The 22,289-nt window shown below is 41.8% G+C and overlaps 1 protein-coding gene across 1 annotated transcript in view; it reads left to right on the forward strand.

Moving 5' to 3' along the window:
- Nucleotides 1-22,289, forward strand: part of MAP3K5 (mitogen-activated protein kinase kinase kinase 5) — a 202,316-nt gene that overhangs the window by 174,614 nt on the left and 5,413 nt on the right. Inside the window, exons 23-26 of the mRNA XM_059177456.1 lie at nt 19-187; nt 6,177-6,362; nt 9,209-9,314; nt 18,309-18,552. Coding sequence (XP_059033439.1) covers nt 19-187; nt 6,177-6,362; nt 9,209-9,314; nt 18,309-18,552 — 705 coding nt within the window. The remainder of the gene's footprint in view (nt 1-18; nt 188-6,176; nt 6,363-9,208; nt 9,315-18,308; nt 18,553-22,289) is intronic.

Raw genomic sequence — 22,289 nt, forward strand, 5'->3', positions numbered from 1 at the left:
CTGTCTAAATTCTTCCAGCATTCCGGATGAAAATTTTGAAGATCACAGTGCTCCCCCTTCCCCTGAAGAAAAAGATTCTGGTTTCTTCATGTTGAGGAAGGACAGTGAGAGACGCGCCACCCTTCATAGGATCCTGACGGAAGACCAAGACAAAGTTGTGAGAAACTTAATGGAATCATTGGCTCAGGTAAAACCTCTCATGGATTCTTCGTTTCCCAGAGTTAATGTATCTTAGTATCTATGTATCTAATGTATCTTAGCTGTGTCCTCACTGCTTGGAACTGTCCCAGGCGACATGGAGCCTTGAGAAAGGTGTAGAGCTCTTGATGATGAATCAGACCTACCCAGGAGAGGTAAAAGGGAAATCCTTGATGTAGAAACTGCATTTTTGAACATAGCTACTTGTAAGTCACTAGCAACTTGTTCATTGCGGTGAAGTTCCAACCAGCCCACAAGCCCCTGTTACACTCCGTTCATTTGTTTATTGATGGATCCACACGTACGCGTTGAGCCACGTGACTTCCTAATTCCGATGGTAGCACAAGGCTCCCTGCCGGTCTCCTTTGAGCATTTAGGAAATACTGCAGACTCAACAAGGTCCCCTGTGTTCGTGGGGCTACATCCAGATGGATGGAGGGTAATGGGCCATAATAAGTAAATTATATAGTGTGTTGAAGGCTGTGTGTGCTGTGAAAAAAAAAAAAAACTAAGCTGGTCGAACTCTTACTCCCTGGTATATTTGTTTGCTGGGGCTGCCGTAACAGAATCCCACTGGCTGAATAGCTGAAACAACAGAAATTTATTTCTCACGGTTCTGGAGGCAGAAGCTCTGAGAGCGAGGTGTCGGCAGGTTTGGTTTCTCATGAGGCCTCTCTCCTTGGCTTGTCTGTGGCACCTTCTTGCCACATCCTTACCCAGCCTTTTATCCCTGTGCACACCGGTGGGTGTCTCTTCCTGTTGGATTAGAGCCCCATTGTTGTGATCTCACTTGACCTTAATTACCTACTAAGACCCTTTCTCCAACCACAATCACACTGGAGGTTAGGGCTTCTAATTGGGGTTGGGGGGACACAGTTCAGTCCGTAATACCTGGGAAAATATGTTCCCTAGGATTCTGCTTACAGATAACAAGGAAGAATCCCCTCCCCAGTTTTGTCCCAGTAGAAATGGGGTTTCCTGCAGCCCCAGGCCTCAGGTGCTGCCTCCTGAGTTTGGAGCAGAAGCTCACATCTCTTCAGGATGTCAGCCTCCACAGCCATGCTTGGCTTCAGGCTTGATACTTGGTACTTTCTTTCAGTGGCATGGGCATTGGGGACTTGTCTGCCTGCTCGGGCTCCTATGACCACCAGCTGGCTATGCCTTCTTTCCTACCTTCTGTCTTGGGAAAACCGCTGTGGAAAGTGTGGAGCTAGAGGAGTCGGGTCAAGTTTGTCTCTCAGTCCAACTGTCTCCCTGTTCTCAGCTGTACTGGGATGTAAACAGGGCAAGACTTTCTTCTGGGCTCCTGTCTTTATCTTGAGAACCCCACAAAGTTTCTCTGCTGATTTTTTTCTCCTTAGCAGTTCTCTAATGCCTTTTGATCCCATAGGAAGAGTCAAGGCCACATGTATGCCAGCAGGGTCTCTAGTATGAGGAGAACTGAGATGAGCACCACCTACACTTTATGGGAAGACCCTGCGTGGTTCCTAGAGGAAATCCACCTCGAGCAGTTCCTTGGAGGCCCAGGAAGTGGGGGCTCTGGGCTGAGGGACAGTCGGGACCCTGAGCTGGAGTAGGGTGAGGGCTGAGGAGGCTGCACAGGAATGTGGGAGATGTGGACGAGACAGGAGCCATCTTGAACCTTCGGCTTTCTCTCTTCTCTTGACTTCTGCTTTCTCTGGTCATTCAAGGATCAGGGATCAGATGGTGTGAAATAAGAAGGGGAATCAAATTTAGATGGAAGGAACAGCTGGGCAGCAGTTGGAGGTCATACACTCATTCAACAAATACTTATTAAACCTCTGCTGAATGCCAGGCACCCGTCTACTTGTTGTGGACATCACAGTGAACAAAACTGGGAAAAAGAAATATCCCATTGAAGCTGGCATTCTAGCAGAGGAAGAAAAACAATAAATATTAGTAAATATTTCATAGTAGTAGTGGCACATCCGGTGACATAGTAATAATAGCAAACCTATATCAATAATAGTGGTAACAGGAAACATACTCAACATACACTAATAACAGCAGACGCTTCATAAGGGCCAGTATTATTCTTAGTAGTTCAGGTGTATTTACTAACTCCAGCCTCGTGGCAATAGCACTATAGTAATAGTTCTGTTGTCCTCATCTTGCATACGACTCAGAGACACAGAGGAGCTGAGTAATGGCCATGACCACACAGCCCTAAGCAGCGGAGTCCAGATTTAGACCCACACAGTCTGGCTCCAGGGTCTGTGCTCCTAAGCAACGCCCCCCGCCCCGGACCTCTCCTCCCTAGGAGACAGCTCCCAGATGCTGACAGGGGCTAGTGAAAATGGGAAGGACTGGTGCTTGGAGTGGGGGAAGGAAAGGAAATCGCCCTTCGCTGCTGTAGAGCGAAACCCTTTCTGAACTGTAGCTGCTCATGTCAGATGCCTGTTTCAGCTCCAAAACATGCAGAACTCAGGGATTGTCTAAATCTCATAATCATCCCTAGGGACGAGCTCTTCCAGTAGAGAAAGCATCTGCTTGTTTGGGGTTTTTGAAGGTCCATCAGGCAGGACTGCCTCGGTCGTTGTCATGGTCCCAGCTCTTAGCACAGAGCCTGGCAAGAGACTTCCCTTCATGAGTGTGCTGAAATTCTTAACATTTTGCAGTTTGTTAATCCTATTCAGTCGTCTGTGGCCTCCTGGTTTTTTCAGCATGCCTGAGTGTTCTCTGTAAAAGGAGAAAGAAGAAAGAACTCAGAGGGCATGCCTTGGTGCACCGGCACAAAGGAACCAGTGAGGACCAGAAACTATGGGTCAGAGTCACGTGCTGCATCTCAAATCATCCAGGGATAGCAAGGGTCCTTCTGATTGTATCTCTAAGGGTGCTCTGAATCCCTTGGTGGTGTGGCAGTAGACAGGTTCTGATTCAGGCTCTCTGCCCGCTCTTCCAGCTAACCGAGGCAAGAGAAGGCAATGATGAGGAGTCTGGGCTCAGCCTCAGCTTTCCTCTGCCAGAGGCCTGGCTTTACTGTTTATTAGCAGGCTGTGCAGTTAGGGCAAGTTATTTAACTTCTCTGAAGCTGATTTTCTAACCTACAAAACAGAGGAAATGCCAGTATCTACCTCATGGAGTTTCTATAAGGAATAGCCAAGATCATGAGCAACTGAGAGACTAATAGAGTGTTTCACAAATGTTAACTATCATTATTGTTTTTGTGACCATTATCAAAAAGGCTAATCATAGTTGTCTAATCTCTTTACGTATTTTCTACAACCAGATATAAATAATTCTTTTCGTAGTGTTAAATATCTCTGGATACATTTTTACCTTTAAGCCCACCTCCATTTTTTAAAATTTTTTTGAACTTTTTAAAAAATTTTTTAAAATTTATATATTTTCAGCATAACAGTATCATTATTTTTTCACCACACCCAGTGCTCCATGCAATCCGTGCCCTCTATAATACCCACCACCTGGTACCCCGACCTCCCACCCCCCCCACCACTTCAAACCCCTCAGATTGTTTTTCAGATCTGGTCCATAGTCTCTCATGGTTCACCTCCCCTTCCAATTTCCCTCAACTCTCTTCTCCTCTCCATCTCCCCTTGTCCTTCATGCTATTTGTTATGCTCCACAAATAAGTGAAACCATATGATAATTGACTCTCTCTGCTTGACTTATTTCACTCAGCATAATCTCTTCCAGTCCCATCCATGTTGCTACAAAAGTTGGGTATTCGTCCTTTCTGATGGAGGCATAATACTCCATAGTGTATATGGACCACATTCCATGCTCTTGGATCGGAAGAATAAACATTGTTAAAATGTCTATACTGCCTAGAGCAATCTATACTTTTAATGCTATTCTGATCAAAATTCCACCGGTATTCTTCAAAGAGCTGGAACAAATAATCCTAAAATTGAACTTTTTTTTTTAAGATTTTATTTATTTATTTGACAGAGAGAGATCACAAGTAGGCAGAGAGGTAGGCAGAGAGAGAGGGGGGAGCAGGCTCCCTGTTGAGCAGAGTGCCTGATGCACAACTCGATTCCAGGACCCTGAGATCATGACCTGAGCCGAAGGCAGAGGCTTTAACCCACTGAGCCACCCAGGCACCCAAGCCCACCCCTTTTTTAAGAGGGGAGGGGCAAAGAGAGAGGGAGAGAGAGAATCTCGACCAGGCTCTACACCCCTTTTGAGGGACTCGATCTCATGACCCTGAGATCATGCCTGAGCTGAAATCAAGAGTCAGGCACTTAACCGACTGAGCCACCCAGGTGCCCAAGCCTAACCTTTTTTAATAAGACCAAAAGTACTGCTGTCCCAAAGCAGCCCACAAAAGCCCTTTGGACTCATAACATTCTTCTGAAATTCACTCATCATTTTTGAGGAGATTTAAAGGATAAAGAATAGAGAATAGAGCGCGCCTTCACAGCAGAACCTGGACAGTGCTGTGCTCAGGAAAGGCACACTGTCAAGGGCAACCTTAGGATGCCGAATCTGCATCCTTGATACAGGAGATGCTCGTCTGCATAAGCACGTTCAGGAGTGCGCGTGAAACACAGGAGTTAGAACAGAAGCCACAATCATGTAAGTGGATGAACCACTCCAGACAGAAAACATTTCCCAGAGCAGACAGTGTTCCTTTGTAGGACAGTGGCACACACATCAGAAAACCAGAAGCAACATGTTCGTCTGTTGTGAAAACAAAGCTAATGTCAAAAAAATGTTTGCTATTTCAACTGCTGGCAAACAGGGAGCTGATTCTTCACTAAGATAAGCTTCCAATTTCTGAATAACTCACATTTTTCTTCTTGAACATATTTTCATGTTATTATGATATTGCCTGTGAATCTTTACTTTGGGTGTAATTTAGTTGGTGGTAAGAAAAGAAAGTTGATAATTGTTCCCAGTCTCGTTCTAATTCCCTTAATGACAGCTTTCAAGCTTTTCAATATAATCTTGTCTCATGAAAACATAAACATGAGAGGGAGCTCCCAAATGAAACCATACTGAGGGAGAGAACTTGATGGTACATTGATTTTAATAGAATCCTAGAAATTGTAATTATCACAGCCTGATTGAGGAATTTAATTTTAATGATGTGGTAACAAGATTGTATAATAAGAGATAGAAATGAGCATAATAAAAATCTTGTTTCTTAAAGTTAAATGAGGATAAATAATACCCTACCATGTTTCCTTTGAGAAAAGGAACCTGTTTAAATATCGTATTATATTTTTAATGTATAAACGTGTCCACTGGTTCAGTCTTACAACCAATTACCTCATCGGTGGGTAAGGAATTGTTTTAAGTGAAAGGCATCAACACATTTTAAGGGCAGTTAAAGTTCTGGGGGGCACATTGTAAGTGGCCTCTCATACCTGAAGGAGGTGGGGTCTTAAGGAATTCCAACCCTAGTGCCTAGCCGAGCCCCACAGAGACTGAAACTTGTGTGTGATTCTGATTACTTCGTGTTCTGAGAGTTTGTACATCTCTTCTCAGCTTTGGCTGCTGTTGGCCTCCTTAGCATGCCATTTCTATTTCTGTCCCTTCCCTTCTCCTCTCCATGTAGATAGTCACTCTCAATCCCATTGATTGTACTCTCCCTTCCTTACAACTAGAGGTACTCTTGCTGCTATCTTTTGACTTGTCTCTCTGGGCCAACTTTGAGCTTAAGATCCTATGGCTCATTGCCTGTTCTCTCTTCAGTTCCCCATTAAAATTTCTGAGAGGTCTTACCTCAGCCTGTTCCTATTTGGGGAAAGGTCTGTATATCTAACTAAATCATAGCTGGTGGCTGAGCTGTTGCAGTAGGTACTCTTCCTCACAAAGTCTGATTATTTCTTGGGTGGTTGGTGGGGCTGGTGGGGCATAGAGTTCCAATATGGCCTCTTCCCTTTAGTGGGGGCGTTTTGAAGCCCAGGTCCCAACAGGGGCTGTGGGAATGGCCGGCTTATGATGACTGTGTCTAGCACAGATCAACTGACAGGTTTTATTCACAGGGGGCTGAAGAACCTAAACTAAAATGGGAACATATCACAACCCTCATCGCAAGCCTCAGAGAATTTGTGAGATCCACGGACCGAAAAATCATCGCCACCACACTGTCCAAGCTGAAGCTGGAACTTGACTTCGACAGCCACGGCATTAGCCAGGTTCAGGTGGTGCTCTTCGGTTTTCAGGATGCTGTAAGTATGATATTTTGCCTATGTCCTTCCACAGACTCCCAACGAAATTTAGAAAAATAGGTTAAAACGTTAAGTTCTGTTACCTTTTCTTTCTTTACTAACTCTGATGACCTCTTCTTTTTCGATGGTGAGTAAGTGTGAGCTGGTTCCTCTCTGTGTGCTTCTAAGGAGCGGATCTGTTGTTATGTGTTTGTATCCCACAAAGTTGGATAACCATGAAATCGAACTCCGTGGGAAAGAGCAAAAACTAACAAACATTTCCCGTGGCTGAACTCTGTTCTTATGAGATCTTGTAGTGGCGGGTCACTGTTTTGGTGACTTGCCACGGAACTCATTTTCCTCATGGACTTTTAAATTCTGTACGAGAACTGCCACCTAGTGGTCACCGAAGAAAATGCAACCATGCGGATTGGAATAATCGCCCCTGAGTAAATCCAGTGCTTCTCCCCGCCCCCGACCCCCGCCCCGATTTTTTCTCTGGTTTCCATACCCAACACTTTAAACACGTTTGTTTAGTACACATTAATTCCTCACTGAATGAAAATTAATCCACGAGAGATTGCTGAAGGCTCCAGCCTCTCAAGTAGAGTTGCTACGCAACATCAACTAGACGCCAGTCTTTCTAAAGCCTGATTCAGCACGGGAGGTGCTCTTTGTGAGTGAGACTGCTCTGTGGAACTCTGTACCAGAGAAGCCTGAAGCCACTCCTAGGCCTTCGAGGCCTTCGCAGAGTGCAGGAGACTGAAATAAGAGAGTTCCTGGCAGCGTCTGCTGTAAATACAAAAGCACTTTGCACGAAGGGATTTAAATTCCGCAAATTAACTCACTGCTAATGTATGTATTTCTCCTGCATAGATGTCTTGGCAGTTGTATTTGGTGCATCAAATGATCCCTCATTTAAAACCAAAGTAAATCCTTCAACAGCCACTCACGTTCTCTGAAACTCTATGTAAGCTCCTTGGTCTTTGTGCCGTGCTGTGGTCAGGGACAACACTACTGACTTGACTGAGGTCATGGGTGATGAAAACAACGGGCGGCGCCTATCACTAATAGTTAAATGCTAAAGGCACACTTCACTGCAACTAGGGAAACCTAACCATCTGCAAATAGAAGGAATTAATTTATTGATTTTGCACTTGCCCGCACATTTGGCTTCCATCCTAGAGGCTGGAAAACAAATTGACCAGTAGAATTCAGATTGAGTGGTGTAGTTTTAATTGTGGGCCTTGAGCCCAGGTCACTCTCTCTGTCTCTGTCTGTGTCTTGCTCTCTCTCTCTCTCTCTCTCTAACACACACACACACACACACACACACCTGCTATTGCTCACTCACTATCCAGGATGGGAGTGAACCCAAAGAATGTACCCCGTTTAATGAAGAACTATGGGGAGTGGGTCATAGTGATGGAGGATCCCCTTCCATCTAGAGAAATTTCTAGTTTACTAAATGCTATACCTTACATTATTCAAATAAGCAGGCAGATCCTTTAAAAAATGAAGGTCTGAGAACAAACTCATTCTGAAAGGATGTCCTAGAACAAGTGTGAGCCTACCAGTGGTTCACTTCCTTTTGAGAGCAACTACTATGGGGATTTGATGAAGACAGACCAACGGCAGGAGTAAGCAACTGGAACTCCAGCTTTTGGCATGGGATCGCAGCTGGAGCATCTTCTCCATCGATTCTTCTCAATTCTCTGATCAGAGCCCAGACTTTTTCATAGAGGGTCGTGTCAACCAGCAGTTAGTGCAGTTAACCCCAGTTTTAAATAAGCTTCTCTTATGTTTTTATATTAATGGTTATTTTTTTAAAAGATAACACATATGGCTTACACATGGAAAGGAATATTATTCACTCTTGAAAAAGAAGAAAATTCTAGCACATTATACTGCGTGAAATAAGCCCATCTCAAAATTACCATATGATTCCACTTACGTGACAGACCTAGAGGAGTCAAATTCATGGAGGTGGGAAGTAGAATGGTGTTCACCAGGGGCTGGGGGGGGAAGGCAGTGGGGAGTTATTGTTTAACAGGTGTAGAGTTTCAGTTTTGGGAGGTGCATGCAAGGAATTGTAGAGATGGATGGTGTGATGGTTGCACAACAGTGTGAATGTACTTAACGCCACTGAACTATATGCTTAAAAGTGGTTAAGGTGGCAAATTATATGGCATGTGTATTTGATGACAGTTTAAAAAAAGGTAATGCATGTATCTATTTCAGTGTCTATTTAAATATGTGAACTAGTACTCGTCACTAAAAAAAGATACCCTTACACCACAGACTTTCAATGTGAACAGCCTTTCTGGAATATTCTAGCAGGTTCCTCCCCTGTTTGCTGAGATATAGACAACTGTGGGAAGGAAGATAAGGCAAGCACTGCGGCAAATCTGTAGGTAGCAACACACATGCTCATTTCCTCCCTTACCTGCTCTTCCAAGTCACCAGACTAGGCTGAAGCATGTGGTTATATTAAGCCTCAGAGTCACAACACTAGAGACCAGTGTTTGTTTTTATTTCAAACCCATTAGATTCTTTTTTCCTCCTTTACCACCACCACCATCCATTTTGCAGACGCCATGAAAAGCTGAAGTAGCTTGTTCTGAGTTCCAAAGAAGCCACATTTTATTTAACCAGACTGCCTTTGATTTGCTCCCATGGGGATCACCAGACTCTGATTCAAAGTGGCCATTTTTCATTGTTTCCCAGTGACATAAAGAAATTATGCACGATTCAAGGTGAAGAAACCTTTTAGTTGTTGTTGCTAGAATGTCATCCTGATGCTTGTGTCATCTAGGTTATTTGCAGTTAAAAATTAAAGCAGACTAAATGTCACCCTCTTTCTCCAGGTCAATAAAGTTCTTCGGAATCATAATATCAAGCCACACTGGATGTTTGCCTTAGACAGTATCATCCGAAAGGCGGTGCAGACGGCCATCACCATTCTGGTGCCAGGTCAGGAATATTCAGTTACTTGGCAAATATTTAGTGTGTGACATTTTAAATTACTATTGATCTGTCATTTATGGTGTCTTCCTTACTGCCTTTCAGGCCAAGTTAGCCTTTTTGTTTAATCTTTTTAAAACTACCGAATAATGTTTATCTAGTGCCTCCAGTCTAAGCCATGAACACCAAGCCGAATGTATACAGTGAGTGAAGAAGATAGCTTCCTTGTCTTTAAAGAATGTGTCTGGGTATGGCGAGAAAGAGAAGGTTATGTGGGATACCCAAACACATATGCACTTCAATATGCCGATACTTGTGCCCACAAAGCACACCCTTGTGTCATCCTTTACTGGTGGTTCCCAAACCAGCTGGTGCACTGAGGGATGTCAGGAGCTCTTTAAAATTATAGCTCTCCAAGCCCCATCCCAGACTGAATGAGTAAGAATCGGCTGGGAAAAAAGCCCAGGAATCTGATTTTAATCCAGTTCCCAGGTCATTTTGATACACAGCCACGTTTGGAAATCACTGGTCTAGACAGATCCCAGCTATGCTTGCAATGAGGTACAAAAGGGGTAGTGTTGATGAAACAGAGTTTTATGGAGTGAGAGGCACATTCATACTCCAAGGCAAACTTCCAAGTACTTTTGATAGTGTATGCACTAGTAAAACATTTTAAGCAGAGCTCTTCCATCCTATATGGGTGTGTGGGAGGGTGTGTGTGTGTGTGTGTGTGTGTACAGATGATAAGTAGAAAGATAAACAGATTTAGATACATAAATTAGAAATATGTTGCACTAATTATGCATGTATTATAAAGCAGTCTAAAATAGAAGTTTAAAAGGATTAATTAAAATTTAGGTTATTTATTTACATGGCACCACCAACTTAAGTCATCGCCAATCCTTCTGTGTTGTGGAATTCCCTCTCTTCTCTCAAAATACCTTGTTTGAGAGTGAGGGCACATGTGTCAAAGTTTATATGAAACCTCAGTAAAGATAAATTTATTTCCTTCTTCTGTAAGTAAGAAATATGGGAAGCTCCAATATCCCCAAACACGCTGATCCTCTACTCAGGCCACACCTCCACCCCTCATTGCTCTTGCCGTGTTCCTTCTCATTCTTCAGGTCTCCGTTTAAAAGGTGCCTCCTCAGACAGTCCTGACCCACCACGCAGTCTAAAGTAGGCTCCACTGCTATTCTGTCTCCTTAAAAGTGCTTTTCCCCATTTGCGATGCCTTGCCAGTTTGAAACCGCCGTTATTTTCCTGTCTCCTGGCTGTTACCCTCACCGAGGGTAACCGTGTCCGCTTTATTCTGTGCAGAGCATATTGTCCAGCACGGTGCCTGTAAATCAGTGGACCCCTGATAAATACGAGTTGAAATAATACATAAGTGAATTTCACCTGATTATAACAAATGAAGGTAGAAAATTTGCATAACTTAAAAAAAATTCTAGAGGCATGGAAACACGTAATTAACAATTGGATGTGAACCTAGGAAAGGTAATGCTAGTGTAGACCTAAAGTAATGCTCTAACCAAGTTAATAGATTCTTGTATTTCGGGAATATGTTGTTGGGATAAACCTAGATGTGAGGAATATACCCTAGAGGGGTCATATATTCAGAAGATAGGAGGGGTGAAAGGAACTAGGTGCATATTAGTGAAAGGGATAGGTGTAGGCATAAGTTAAACACAGTAGCGATCTAAATGAGCAAAGGAGAGAGGAAGTATACCTTGAAATACTTAAATAGCATATAAATGATCTGTTGATCTAATTTTTTTAAACTTCCCTCTAAAAATGGATTACCTAAATGCAAGGATTTAGATTATATCCTGGCATAGAAAAAAAAAAAAAAACTTGTATGATCTGAATAAAGTCTGTAGTTGGTAATAGTATTGTACCAGTGTTAATTTCTTGGTTTTGATGAGTATACCAGTTATATAAGATGTATTAGGGGAACTGGAAGGTGTATGGGAATTCTCTGTATGACCTTTGCAATGTTTCTGTAAATGTAATACTCTTCCCCAAATCGGAAGTTTAAAAGGCACACTGATCATCATACAGTAGTTGAAATACTGGTAAGTTTAGGGAGAGTGAAGAGAGGCACATCTTCTGCTCACATGGGTGTCTTGGGGGTACGAGGGTGGGGCACATTGGTGAGCACTGCGTCTACCCAACATGTGTATGGAACAAGCCATGTTCTTTAAGAAGAGGGTTTGCTAAGGAAAGCTATTTGTCCTTCCACTGTGAAATTGTTTGAGGACGTTAGGAGTCTCAGATGAAAACCCAAATTACTGTTCACAAGCATTTTTAAGTAGAAATTTTTGAGAATTACTGGAGAGAGTATTTTTTATATTCTTCCTAGGAAAGGGGAAGACCGTATACATTTGTATACCAATATATAAATAATGAAATGTGTGACCAAGAGGAATTGATTTCAAGCACTTGAGAGTTCCATCTAATTTCTGAATGTCCCTAAAGATTTTGTTATGCAATTGAGATTCAAAGACACTTAAACATTCAAACAAATGTTAAAAATGCTTGTCTTCATCTTCCCCTGATAAAAATTCCTTCTAGGTGACAAAACAGTACAATTGGCCTACAAAATTTTGAAACACATATTAAATAAAACCAAGGATTTAAAAGTGTGTCATCATCAGTGCATGCATATCCTAGGTCTCTCCTCAGAGAGGACCCAGATCTTAGTATCTAAACACCATTCTCCAATAAGAGCAATCAGTGCTCCCTGGAGTGACAGTTGATTCCAGACCTGGGGCAGGGAAAATATACAGGAGCCTAGAACATCCTGTGATGCCAGGAAGGATGGAGCCTTTTTGAAAGGACACTGGAGACCACACCCATTTGGAGGAGTTCCTGAAAATCTAAGCCAGAACAATTTGAACAATAAAATAAGATAATAATAGTCTTGGGTTATAGTATATAGAATAAACTAAGTATCTGTAAGTCTATACTGAAATAATTGAATAAATAAGTATATGAAGGAGAAGAGTCAGGTCTTTGTTGTAGTATTCCAGTTAATAAATGGAGAAAGTATGAGGAAAATAGACAATCACCATTAGGCAAACAGTACATTAACAATTATTGCAGGCAAGAAGTATCAATGGGTGTTAAAATTAGTAGGCAAAAGAGTAATGAGAAACAGGGATTTGAATGGCCACACAGTGTCTGCCAACAAGATATTTACTAACTTCAAAGGGAAAACAGTGATTTTACAGTGGAGGAAACTGACAGACATGTCGTGTACTAAATGATCAAGGTCAGCATCACTAGAAATAAGACATCAGGATCCTGTACGCCCTGACATGACTCATTTAGTAGTGCACAACATCACCTTTGTGCTATTCTTGCCAAAAATGCATAGTATCAACTTCATCATGACAAGACATTGGTGAACCCCAAACAAGGGTCATCGTACCAAAATAACTGACCAGTACTCCTCAAAAGTGTGGAGGAGGTCATAGGAAACAAAGAAATACCTGGGTACTGTCTCAGACTGGAAGAGACTGAGGAGACATGATGACCAGATGCAGTATGGGATTCTGCTTCAGAAGAAGTGGGCAGTCAGTTAAGCATCTGCCTTCAGCTCAGGTCACGATCCCAGGGTCCTAAATCCAGCCCAACGTCTGGCTCCCTGCTCATCAGGGAGCCAGCTTCTCTCTGTGCATCCCTCTGCCGCACCCCCTGCTTACATGCTCTCTCTGTCTGTCAAAATAAATAAATAAAATCTTAAAAAAAAAAAAAAGCACGAGGGCATCATCGGGAAACCTGGTGAAATTCAACAAGGTCTGTAGATGATGTAGTGTATGGTAGCAATGTCAGTTTCCTGGGTTTCGTCCTAGTGCCACAGTTGCATAAGATGTCAAGTTTAGGGCAAGCTGAAGGGTATACAGGAACTCTCTGCATCATTTTTGCAACTTTTTTGTTATTCTGCCATTCTTTCAAAATTGAAAAGTAAAAAAAAAATTATAAGTATTCCATCTTTCTCCCAAAAGAGCACACAGAACAGAGAGTACAGTGCAAGCCCCTTAAGAGTTGGGGTTTTTTTTTACTCAGGCTCTTTTCTCACTTGTCATCAGGAATCAGCCCTGCTGTGGGTGACCAGATGGAGAAATGCTGAGCATAGAGACCATGTTGGCAATGCCAAGAGAGAATTGATAATGGAGGCATACTAACTACATTAATAATAATTCTTAATGCTAAAGTACTTGATACTATTACCAGTTCAGCTAAACTACTCATGTGCCCTGTGTCCACATGAAAGTAAAATGACCAGCATTCTGTACCATCTGAACTTATGGTGGGAGTCATACTCTGCACTGACAAGGACTGTAATCTCTTTGGTGTCAGAAATACCCTGTGTTAAAGAAGCTGGGTCTGGCTATGTTCCTCTGGGAAAAGAACCGATTGGAGTGGTGTCTGGGGGCAGGGAAGTGGGAAGAGTACTGCGATTTGAGTCCATCTTGCTGTATTGGAAACAGCCACCAGCTCTAGATTCCCACACATGAGCTTACATACCACCTCCTCATTAAAGGCCCCCGTTCCAAACCCCAGGTCCCTGCTTTTCTCCTCACACTTCTCTCTCTCTCTCTCTCTCTCTCTCTCTCTCTCTCTCTTTTTTAAAGATTTTATTTATTTATTTGACAGAGAGAGATCAGAAGCAGGCAGAGAGGCAGGCAGAGAGAGAGAGAAGGAAGCAGGCTCCCGGCTGAGCAGAGAGCCTGATGCGGGGCTCGATCCCAGGACCCTGCGATCATGACCCGAACCGAAGGCAGTGGCTTAACCCACTGAGCCACCCAGGCGCCCCCTTCTCTCTCTCTTGACAGCCCATTCTGCCTTCCATTCTTCTCAGGGGGCTCTGGACCACCATTTGAACCTCCTTCTCTCAAATGCCACTGCCCCTTTCCCCTCCAAGGAAGGCTTTCCCCTCCTCCAGAATCCTGCTTAAGCTTTTCTGCTTCCATGATTCAATCCATGAGCAAACCACCACTGAATTTGGTTATTACAAATGTTTTTTATTTACCTCTTATAATTCTTAATACATGCACATGTGAATTATATGTGTAGCTAGGTCTATAACTGAGATCATCTAAGAAGTTTTTAGCTGCTTTAATTTGAGCTTATAATCATGACATCTTTGTGCCTGCTCTTACGGCTCTTCTGTATATTCCTTCTGGCTCTCCTTTAGGTTGTTATTTCTTTGAGGACAAAGACCAGTTGCTCCATCCACTTGCATATTTTACAGTGTGGAATTTGGTGATGTATAATCAGGGAGCTGCTACAAAAGACCAAAATAACAAAGTATTGCATTTGCTTACAATTTTCTACTTTCTTCAAATTATTTGAGAGAATTTTTCAATCATTTGTACATACATAAAATAACAAAATGTAGAGTTAGGGCTATATGAGGGGGTATTTAAATATAATAATAAATATCAGAACATTTCTCTCCCCAAACGTGAGATAATAGTCAACAGCACAACAAAACTTTTTAATTGTTTTTAAAATTTCAGTTTGGATACCATAAAAGAAATTTAAGAATAATTTTAGAAAATTTTAAAAGGCCTAATCTTATGTTCTAACTTAAGTTAGAATTGCACTTTCTTATTTTTTCTTTTTTTTTTAAGATTTTAAAATTTATTTTATAGAGAGAGAGTTGGCGTGGGAAGAGGGAGGGCAGAGGAGAATCTCAAGCAGACTCCTGGCTGAGCACAGAGCTAGATGCAGGCGGTGCCATCTCAGGACCCTGAGATCATGACCTGAGCCAAAATTAAGAGTTGGGTGCGTAACTGACTAAGCCATTCAGGTTCCCTAAGTTATTTGTAAAGTGAAATTTTTAAAAATCATTTGGTTCCCTTATAAATACAAATAATCCTAGTATTATAACTCTTCCATTTTGTCAACATTTCTTAGACCAATATGTCCTAATCCCTGTACTGGATTCTGGGTTTGCAGCACTAAAACCCCTGATTTTGAGCCCTTTCCCCTTCTGTAGATGAGTTACGAAATGGAATTTTGGAAAGAGATAATGTAGAAAGCAGAGTAGAGGTGGGACTTTGTTAAGCTTAAGAGGTAAAGGACAAGGATGTAGGGAGATTAGAACCCTTGTACTCTCTTGGTGAAATTATCAAACAGTGCAGCTACCATGGAAAATAGCAGAATGGCTCCTCAAAAAATTTAAAACTACAATTGTCATACGAGGGTGCCTGGGTGGCTCAATTGGTTAGGCATCTGCCTTCAGCTCAGGCAGATTTGAGGGTGCTTGGATCAAGCCCCTCATCGGGCTTCCTGCTCAACGGTGAGTCTGCTTCTCCCTCTCTCTCCCCTTCTGTGTTCTTTCTTTCTCAAATAAATAAATAAAATCTTAAAAAAAAAAAAAACAATAATTGTCATATGATCCAGCAGTTCCTCTTCTGGGTATATATCCAAAGAAAGAATTAAAAGCAGGATCTCAAAGAGATATTTGCATACTCATATTCATAACAGCATTAGTTACAATAAACCAAGAGGTGGAACCAACACAAGTATCCACTGATAAATGAAAGGATAAACAAAATGTGGTCTATACATGCAATGGAATATTATGTAGCCTTAAAAAGGAAGGAAATTCATGTTGTATGACTGTGCCTTTCTTTGACAGAGACTCTCCATGGTTTTCATCGTGTGTCATAGCATATGGAGTCAAGATCCAGTATTTCTGCTACCCTGACTTCACTTAGTTTATGAGTGTAATTCCTTTTCCTAGTTCATTTTGATACTATAATCACAATTTATAGTATTGTTTTCTCTGGGAAGATATCATCCAAGTTGTTAAGTGACATGCAGATGAACTCATGCTACAACATGGATGAATCCTAAGGACACTTTGCTGAGTGAAGTAATAAGCTTGTCTCAAAAAAGACAAACACTGAATGATTCTCCTTTTATGAGGTATTGTAGTAGGCAGACTCACAGAAACATTAAGTAGAATGGGGGTTGCCAAGGACAGGGGGTAGGGGGAAATCGGAGTTGGTATTTCATGGGTATAGAGTTTCAGTTTTGCAAGATGAAACTTACAAAAAGTTCGCAACTTTAAAACTAGCTCTAGAGAGTAAGTTACACTACTGAACTGGATACTTTAAAACAGTGACAGTGGTAAATTTTATGTCATGCATTTTTGCTACAATAAGAAGTGAGAAAACTAATAAAGAGAGATGAAGGAAGTCAGAGCTGCATAAACCTGGCCCCTGAAGGACACCCTGACTTTTGTCATGAGCAAGAGATGAGGGTTTTTTTTTTAGATGGTTGAATCTAAAATGCCTGCCCAGGAAGAATATCTAGGAGGTATTGGATGTAACCAGATCAAGTCTTAAAATATAGTTGGTCGTTCACAGGTTATAAGTACTTAACCTTGATAGATTTCAATGAGCTTAGCTATAGTAAATAGAAATATAAAAAAGTGAAGGATAGAATTCCAGGTTCCAGCTTTTAAGGGGCAGATGGTAGATTTAAAAAAAAAGAAAAAAACGATCTGTAGAGAAGTATTAGCCAGAGATTTAGAGGAAAATACCATACACAGATCTAGTAAGGTGAGGAAAGAAAGAGAAAGGTGAGGAAAGAAAAGAGAATTTGTTAATTAGTCAGCCTTTCGTTGCCATGCCCTGGCTAGATTGGGGGTGTGATTGGGTCTTCTATCACTATCCCTGGAGCCATCTCCCCACTCAGGGGCTCTTAACCTGTGGGTTCATGGACTCTCTGAACAAGCTTCAGGGAGTCTGTGAGCCCTCAGGATATCAAGGCAAAATGTTGTGTGACTGTGCCTTTCTTTGACAGAGACTCTCCATGGTTTTCATCGTGTGTCATAGCATATGGAGTCAAGATCCAGTATTTCTGCTACCCTGACTTCACTTAGTTTATGAGTGTAATTCCTTTTCCTAGTTCATTTTGATACCATAATCACAATTTATAGTATTGTTTTCTCTGGGAAGATATCATCCAAGTTGTTAAGTGACATGCAGATGAACTCATGCGACATATTTAAGTTGGAGACTTATAACATTTGCACTGTTAATTTCAGTGATTAGTCAACAGGGTAGAGAAGGACTCACACTAAGAATCCAGTAGTCAAAAACAGTCTTATTAGAGTAAATATAAGCACATGTGGCATTTTCAGGACCTCCTCCATCCCCTTACACTTTGACCATTACAGGCAAAAAGTATTCTGTGAATTTTCTTTTAATTAGGTAATCTCACTATATCTCATTTTCCTCATTCTAAGTGAGTTAATGGTTGCCTGATATTATATAATATTAAAAAATGAATTTTACTTGTATAAACAAATGTTTATATTAAGAGGTTTTTACATAATTGCCTTTCTGATTTTAGCATTTTCCCACATATCTCTTTTTCCCCCCTTAATTTTTCAGAGAGAGAGAGAGAGTGCACAAGCAGCAGGAGCAGCAGGCAAAGGGAAAAGCAGGCTTCCTGCTGATCAAGGAGCCTGATGCAGGGCTTGATCCCAAGCCCCTGAGATCATGACCTAAGCCCAAGGCCATTGCTTAACCCACTGAGCCCCCAGGCATCCCCCCCACATATCTTTTTTATTTTATTTTGACTTGAGAGAGAAAGAGAGAGCGTGCACAAGCAAAGGGAGAGGCAGAGAGAGAGAAGCAGACTCCCCAGTGAGCAGGGAGACTGACATGGGGCCCAGTCCCAGGACTCTGGGATCACAACCTGAGCCAAGTAGACGTTTAATCAACTGAGCACCCGGGCACTCTTTCCCACGTCTTCTGTGTGGTGTGGCCATTTTCCTCTTGTTTGAGTCAAGAGAGCCTGTGAATTTTTAGATTCACTGGAAGAAAAACTGTAAACTAGTGCCCAGAAATCTATGCCTACATTTGGAAAACCAGTTTGGAATACATATCTTACTAATAGCAGGGATGTCAGAAGAAATTAAAGCAGTCAGTCATATTTTATTAACACTGTTGTTAATGTTATGCCTCACAGAACTGAGGCCACACTTTAGCCTCGCATCTGAGAGCGATACCGCTGATCAAGAAGACTTGGAGGCAGAAGATGACCATGAGGAACGGCCTTCGAACCAAACTATCCGAAGACCTCATGCTGTCATTGAAGATGCTGTAGCTACCTCAGGGGTGAGCACGCTCAGTTCTACTGTATCCCATGACTCCCAAAATGCCCACCGGTCCCTCAATGTGCAACTTGGAAGGATGAAAATAGAAACTAATAGGTAAGTCCTATTCTGACATGGGTGGGCTTTCTTTCCTTTACTTTTACATAAGTGCATGTGTTTGGGGTCTCTTTTAAAGTTTGGTCCACAGATGGGGCACCTGGGTGGCTCAGTCAGTTAAGCATCCAACTCTTGATTTTGGCTCAGGTCATGATCCCAGGGTGGTGAGGTCCAGCACACTGAGCATGGAACCTGCTTAAGATTTTCTCTCTTCCTCTGCCTCTCGCTCTCCCCCGACCTTCAATAATAATAATAAAGTTTGATCCAGAGAATACAAAATGTTTCATCACTTTATCCTATTCACATAAACTTGGTTTGATATCTTTCTTTATCAAACAAGAGAGATTTGTCTTAGTCTCTTTAGTCAAAATCATTTTCTGTTTCTACAAATTCAAGCCTTGTTTGGCAGCATTCTTTGATCCCTGCTTTTTCTCCAAGTACAGTGAGATTTTCGAAGTAGCTGTAACTTCAGAGACTGTCTTGGACACAGACTCAGAGCAGTGTGTACCATCCCAGAAAACAGCTGGGATGAAAGAAAGACAGAAAATCCATGTTCTTAAAAGCCCGTGATTTGGAATATCAAGTTCTCTTAGAAGAGGAAGATCTCTGCTCTTGAGAGTAAACTTAGTGATGCTAAAGCTTTACTTTTCTTAAATAAACAAACAAACAAAAACCTTGAAAGGATGATAAGTTGACTGCATTTATGATCCTATTTTATTTTGAATATGTTCTGTCATATCTGGACTTTAATTTTCCTTTGAGAATTTGGTGACATAAAATCCACATGATCAGGTTATTAAGTGAAGAGTAAATATTTCCTGTTCTTTACAGATGTTGGCACAATTCAGGTTCTGAGTCTATGATTTATAGCTTCCTGTGCTGGCTGCAGTTGACATGTGATCAACTGACTTTACAACTCTGGCCTTATAGTGAAAACCTTTTTTTTTTTTTTTTTTTTGGAGTGAATCAATACCAGTTGTGCAAATATTTACTTAAAAATCTTGCTCATCAGGAAGATAGAACATATTTTACTTCTTGTCATAAGTTTAAGTTTTTAAAGTTAAGCTTGAATACCAAGCTTAGTACAAGTAGTACAAAGTTCATCTTATATTCAGAAACATGAATTTTGTTTGCATGATTGAGTAAATCTATTCATATCATCTTCCTTTTGCATAGAGAAATCTTCCTGAGTAAGGGGAAAATGGCTTTTGGACTTCCAGATCCTAATCTTGTCCTGGTAAAACCAGCTCTTAGTTGGCATCTCTACTACTTAGTGGAAGACTTTGTGTCTTTCCTCCTCTGAGACTTCCATGGAAATCCTCATTGCCTCCTCTTCTCAAGCAATACACCAACCTTGGTAGTAGATGTTAACTTTAGTTGTTTTTTAGTTCACTGTCACCCAGCTCTAGATGGAGTTGTTTTTTATACCCCTCTCTGATCTCTGGAGGATGAATGTTCACTCGATTTGGTTTTGTCGCCAACTCCTCCTCCTCCGTGGTCAGATTTATAAAGGCAATAAAGCTACTTTATTTACCAATGAGCTGGTATATTTGTTTCTCTGGCCTTCAAACCTTCTGTCTATAGACCCTGGCTTGTGTCAATAGAACCTGCTTTGCTGCCTGCAGCCTCTCCCTTTTCCCCTTAGACCATTGGGGTTAGCCCATTTCCATGCTGTCCCGCCCTCTGCCACGCTTGCGCCCTCTGCAGGCCGGGAGGGCTGCTCTTCTGCGCAGCCGCGGGCGGAGGGCCTGCTTCCCACATCACTGTTGGAAGGGCTTCGACTGGCCGTGTTTCTTTATTGTGTTCCTGTATGTTTCACAACAGCCCACATTCGTGTGTTTTTGCTCTACATATTTACCCTTATATCTGTGACATCTACGGGATTATGAGCCTCCTTTTTCTGCTTCTAGTAATATCTTCCACAGCTCCTCCCTGTCGCCCCCAGAGAAGGGAGGCGAGGCACAGCACTCACCTCATGGCGAGATGTTAGAAAAGGGCAGCTGCCTTAGTACTGGTACTAAGCAACGGAAATGAGAGGCGAATCATGTCCGTATCACTTTCAGTTATTACTTGATATACAGAAATTCATACATTGCAGGGACCGCCTGGGTAGTTCAGTCAGTTGAGTGTCCCACTCTGGGTTTCAGCTCAGGTCATGATCTCAGGGTCCCGAGATCCAGCTCCCCGTCAGACCCCCTGCTCAGCGGGGAGTCGGCTTGAAGGTTCTCTCCCTGTGCCCCTCTCCCCACTCATATTCTCTCTCTCCCCCTCTTGCTCTCTAAAATAAATAAATAAATCTTTTTTTTAAAAAGTTCATACATTGCAAAATAAACTTAAAGGAAATGTTAGTATGTTTTTCAGAAGGCTGTAGCTCTCCTGTTAGAAATCTTAAGCTTGTGTTTAGGTAATCACTGATGAAGGTCAATCAGGTTTATCCAGCTCTTGATTATTAGATCACCAATAAGAATACCAGATAGAGAAAATAACATGGTGGCCTTAGAATGTATGTTTTACTTTTATTTCGGGGTATGTTTACATAACATGTTCTGGAAATAATTCACCTCACACCAGTGGTTGAGACAGTACTGGAGGATAGTAATAGAGTTAGCTAAAAATCTAACTCTCGCAGAGCTGACTGCTTATCTTTCAAACGATTCCGGAATTACCTACCTCCACTCACCTAAGTTAAAAAAATTGACGTCAGAGCAGATGCTTGCCAAATTTTTCTGGAAAAGAGAGGCAGGCAATTACCTTAATTTTGAAGAACTTCCCTCTTAACTGCAAGACAACGTAAAAATAAAGCTGAACTTTATTTTTCATTTTGGACTGGGTACATAAATAATTTTTGAGAGCTTGATTTGGGACAAATGAAGTGGCCTGTCAGAGCTCTGCTTCTAAGGATAAGTCTGGCTTTTAAAGATAAAAAGAAAATATGTCGTCTAGATACACATAGGTTAAGTTCTAGAAAAAGTCACTGTGTTCTTTGAAAAAAATAATAAATATTCCATACATGTAAATCATCAAGGAAGACAAAAGTACATACTAGACCGAGAAATTACCAACTTAAAAATTCATGCTGAGCTTGCTGTCCATTTCCTGGAATATCATTCTTGCTAGAGTGATAAACATCTCCTTTGATCTTCTAGTTTCCTCTGGCCCTCAGTTCCTGCAGCTCAATCCACCAGATTGTGTGCTGCTTAACTCTGCTTATCTTTAAATAATCTTTCTCAAATCACCTTCTCTGGCTGCCTCTCAAGAGTCTTCCTTTTTGTCCTGCTTCTACTACCCACTCTACACAGCCCTTTCTCCTAAGGGCTCCCCATCTCTGCCCTGTGGGAAAGGAGCAGCCTCCTGAGCCCTGGGCCCAAATCTGTGGCTGGGGACAGGATGGCCTTCCCTGATGGTCTGGCACTGTCCTTGGCATGTTAGCTATAGCTGTCTCATTGAACATTCACAGTCATTCTTTTGGGAAGTTTTACTTTTCCTTTCCATAGATGAGAAAATTGAAGGCTAAAAGTGTTAAGTGATTTGTCGAAGTTAACACAGGAAGTGTGGGGCTGAACTAAGGTTCAAGCCCAGGGCTATCTTTCAGTTGGGCCTGTGCTGCCTTCAAACATGCCAACTGAAACAGAAACAAACTTTTGGAATGAAATCTGGTCCCAAGTTAAATCTCTCCACACTGAAAAAATGAAACAAATACAGTTGGCTAAGAACTGCAGGGCATGCAACAATTTTTC

Source organism: Mustela lutreola, chromosome 6 (assembly GCF_030435805.1).
Source record: "Mustela lutreola isolate mMusLut2 chromosome 6, mMusLut2.pri, whole genome shotgun sequence".
NCBI classification, from domain to species: Eukaryota; Metazoa; Chordata; class Mammalia; order Carnivora; family Mustelidae; genus Mustela; species Mustela lutreola.